General features: G+C 60.3%; 1 protein-coding gene across 1 annotated transcript; it reads right to left on the minus strand.

The window, feature by feature from the left end:
• Positions 1-311: 311 nt before the first annotated feature.
• On the minus strand, positions 312-1,896 carry LOC119280881 (xyloglucan galactosyltransferase KATAMARI1 homolog). The gene has a single exon (XM_037561578.1). The coding sequence runs from the start codon at positions 1,859-1,861 to the stop codon at positions 401-403; it is 1,461 nt and encodes a 486-aa protein (XP_037417475.1). The 5' UTR covers positions 1,862-1,896; the 3' UTR covers positions 312-400.
• Between the last annotated feature and the right edge of the window lie 303 nt (positions 1,897-2,199).

A 2,199-nucleotide genomic window follows, 5' to 3' on the forward strand; every position in this document is an offset into this window, starting at 1 on the left:
AACTTGTGCACAACAAGCGCGAGGGGGTTGCTACTTGCCTTACGGGCATGAAGACTTCCCGGCTGTTATCGATAAAGTCGAGCTGATTCGACTCCGATAGAAGAGCGACGACAGCGGCACATCAGCAGCTTGTTCTGACAACGGTAGTGGTCATTCGGTGGTCAAGCGACCTTGATGTTATGTTTATGTACTTCTAGTGAACTTTTATATTAGATATGGATCATTTTTGGAAAAAAGAAATATAAGGAAATTGGTGGTACGTGGCCTTCCTTGCAAGCTTTTAATTTAATTACGAATCAAATGCCTCAAAATTGTACTGCTGCTCCTTCATTAGACCAACCATTCTCATCAGAATTAGAAAGAAAAGAAACTTCATCATTTTACCAACCTAGTGTATATATTACTCGGACCAAATCTTGTCTAGCCAGCTCGACCGGGGATGACCAGTTTGGACTTTGCGCATCGACTCCGCCACCTTCTCTAGGACACCTTCGACGGCGACGTCGAATGCGTCCTTGACTGTGTCGAGCGAGTACCTCGGGTCAGCGTACACGAGCCTCGGCACGAGCCTGAGGACCTCCTCCTGCATCCTCCGCACCACGGTTGCGGGTATCCTTCTCAGCGTGTCCTCGATGCTGACGTTCCCCGCGCGCACGCCGTCGTCCGGTATGAACACCGAGTACGTGGCGTGGTCCCCCGGCAGGTGCCACCGGTACTGGAGATACGCGGACGCCGGGTGGAAGAAGACGGGCACGCACCCGGCGACCATGGCGTCGAACGCGGACCGCCGCGTGTACGAGTCCCCCGGCGGCTGGAGGCAGAAGGTGGAGCTCTGGAACAGCCGCATGATGTCCCCCGGGGTGTGGCACTGGCTGGCGCCGGAGGCGCAGCCCAGCTGCCGGCACTTGGACGACGCGCCGCACTGGGCGATGATCTGCGACCGGATGGACCGCGGATCTCCCGGCCGCGGCGCGCCCACGAAGGACATGAGCCACGGGCGGTCGGCGCTCTTGATCCTCTGCTGCCAGTGCAGGACGTCGGCGTCTGTTCGTGGGTGGAAGTAGGTGGGGTACGGCACCGCCATGTCGTTGCCGCGGCCGGGCGCGGTCGACGACTCGACAACAAGCACGGTCATGTTCTTGGCGGCCGGTAGGAAGAGCAGGTTGGTGCCCCAGGTCGGGCTGGGGCAGGTGTGGCGCCGGAAGTCCCACGCCGTGCGCCCCGCCACTAGGAAGTGGTCGCGGCCGCCGGCCCTGCGCCACTCCGGCCGGCCCACGAGCCAGCGCTCCAGGTCGAGCGAGGCGGCGTCCCGCGTGGCGTTGTCGTAGCCCCAGTGGTGCCGCGCGAAGTCGAAGCCGGCGTAGAACGGGACGAACACCGCCGCCGCCGCGGAGGAGTCGTTGGTGAGGCAGTCGTACCGTAGCATGCGGCCATGGAAGATGGCGTCCAGCGCGAACTGCTGCGTGGCGTACCAGCCGGCCGCGCCCGTGAGTGCTCCCTCCCCTTCGCCTTCACCCTCCAGCTCGGTTAACGGCTCCCCGAGGCCGGCGTTGCTCACTTGCTCGCACATGTTGGGCCAGCGGCCGTCCGTGCTGCCGCAGCCACTGAGCATGTCGGCGTTGAAGCGCGGCGGGAGATCATGGATATACACGCGTCGCCCCTGGCATGGATCTTTGTCCCCGTCGTCGCTTCGGCTCTCGTAGCCCGCCGCAAACGACACCATGCGCTCCATCGGCGCGACCGCCACGCCACTGATGAGCACGGACAGGCGGAAGTAGAGTACGCAGACCCAAAACACGGCGGCGAGGAGGAGCAGGAGGAGGAGGAACCGAGGCCGGGGAACGGCGCCATACATCTCCATTGATCGCCGGTATCCTTGGCCGACAATGTGGCTCGTGCAGGCGGTGTGTCGTCGCTGCCGGCTCATCGGTTGAACTCGACCACCGCCATGCGGAGTATTATATACTGATCGAAGTACGGGCCGGGGAGTATATTGTTGGAAGGTGACTGATTTAAGTTAGACATGCATAGCGGTGCCCCGCACGTCGTCACTTTCTAGACTAATTCGCCCTGATTACTTGATTAGGTAGGTGTACGTGCAGGGGCCGACTCTGACAAGCCGTTCACAAGAATATGGGAATAATGTTTATGTGAGCATGTGGATGTTTAGAATATGGGGCAGACTCTTACTTGATTAGG

Source organism: Triticum dicoccoides, chromosome 3B, assembly GCF_002162155.2.
Source record: "Triticum dicoccoides isolate Atlit2015 ecotype Zavitan chromosome 3B, WEW_v2.0, whole genome shotgun sequence".
Classification (NCBI taxonomy): domain Eukaryota; kingdom Viridiplantae; phylum Streptophyta; class Magnoliopsida; order Poales; family Poaceae; genus Triticum; species Triticum dicoccoides.

Excerpts from the sequence above, each read along its gene's own strand:
- LOC119280881 (XM_037561578.1), bottom strand. The coding sequence starts at position 1,861 with ATGGAGATGTATGGCGCCGTTCCCCGGCCTCGGTTCCTCCTCCTCCTG.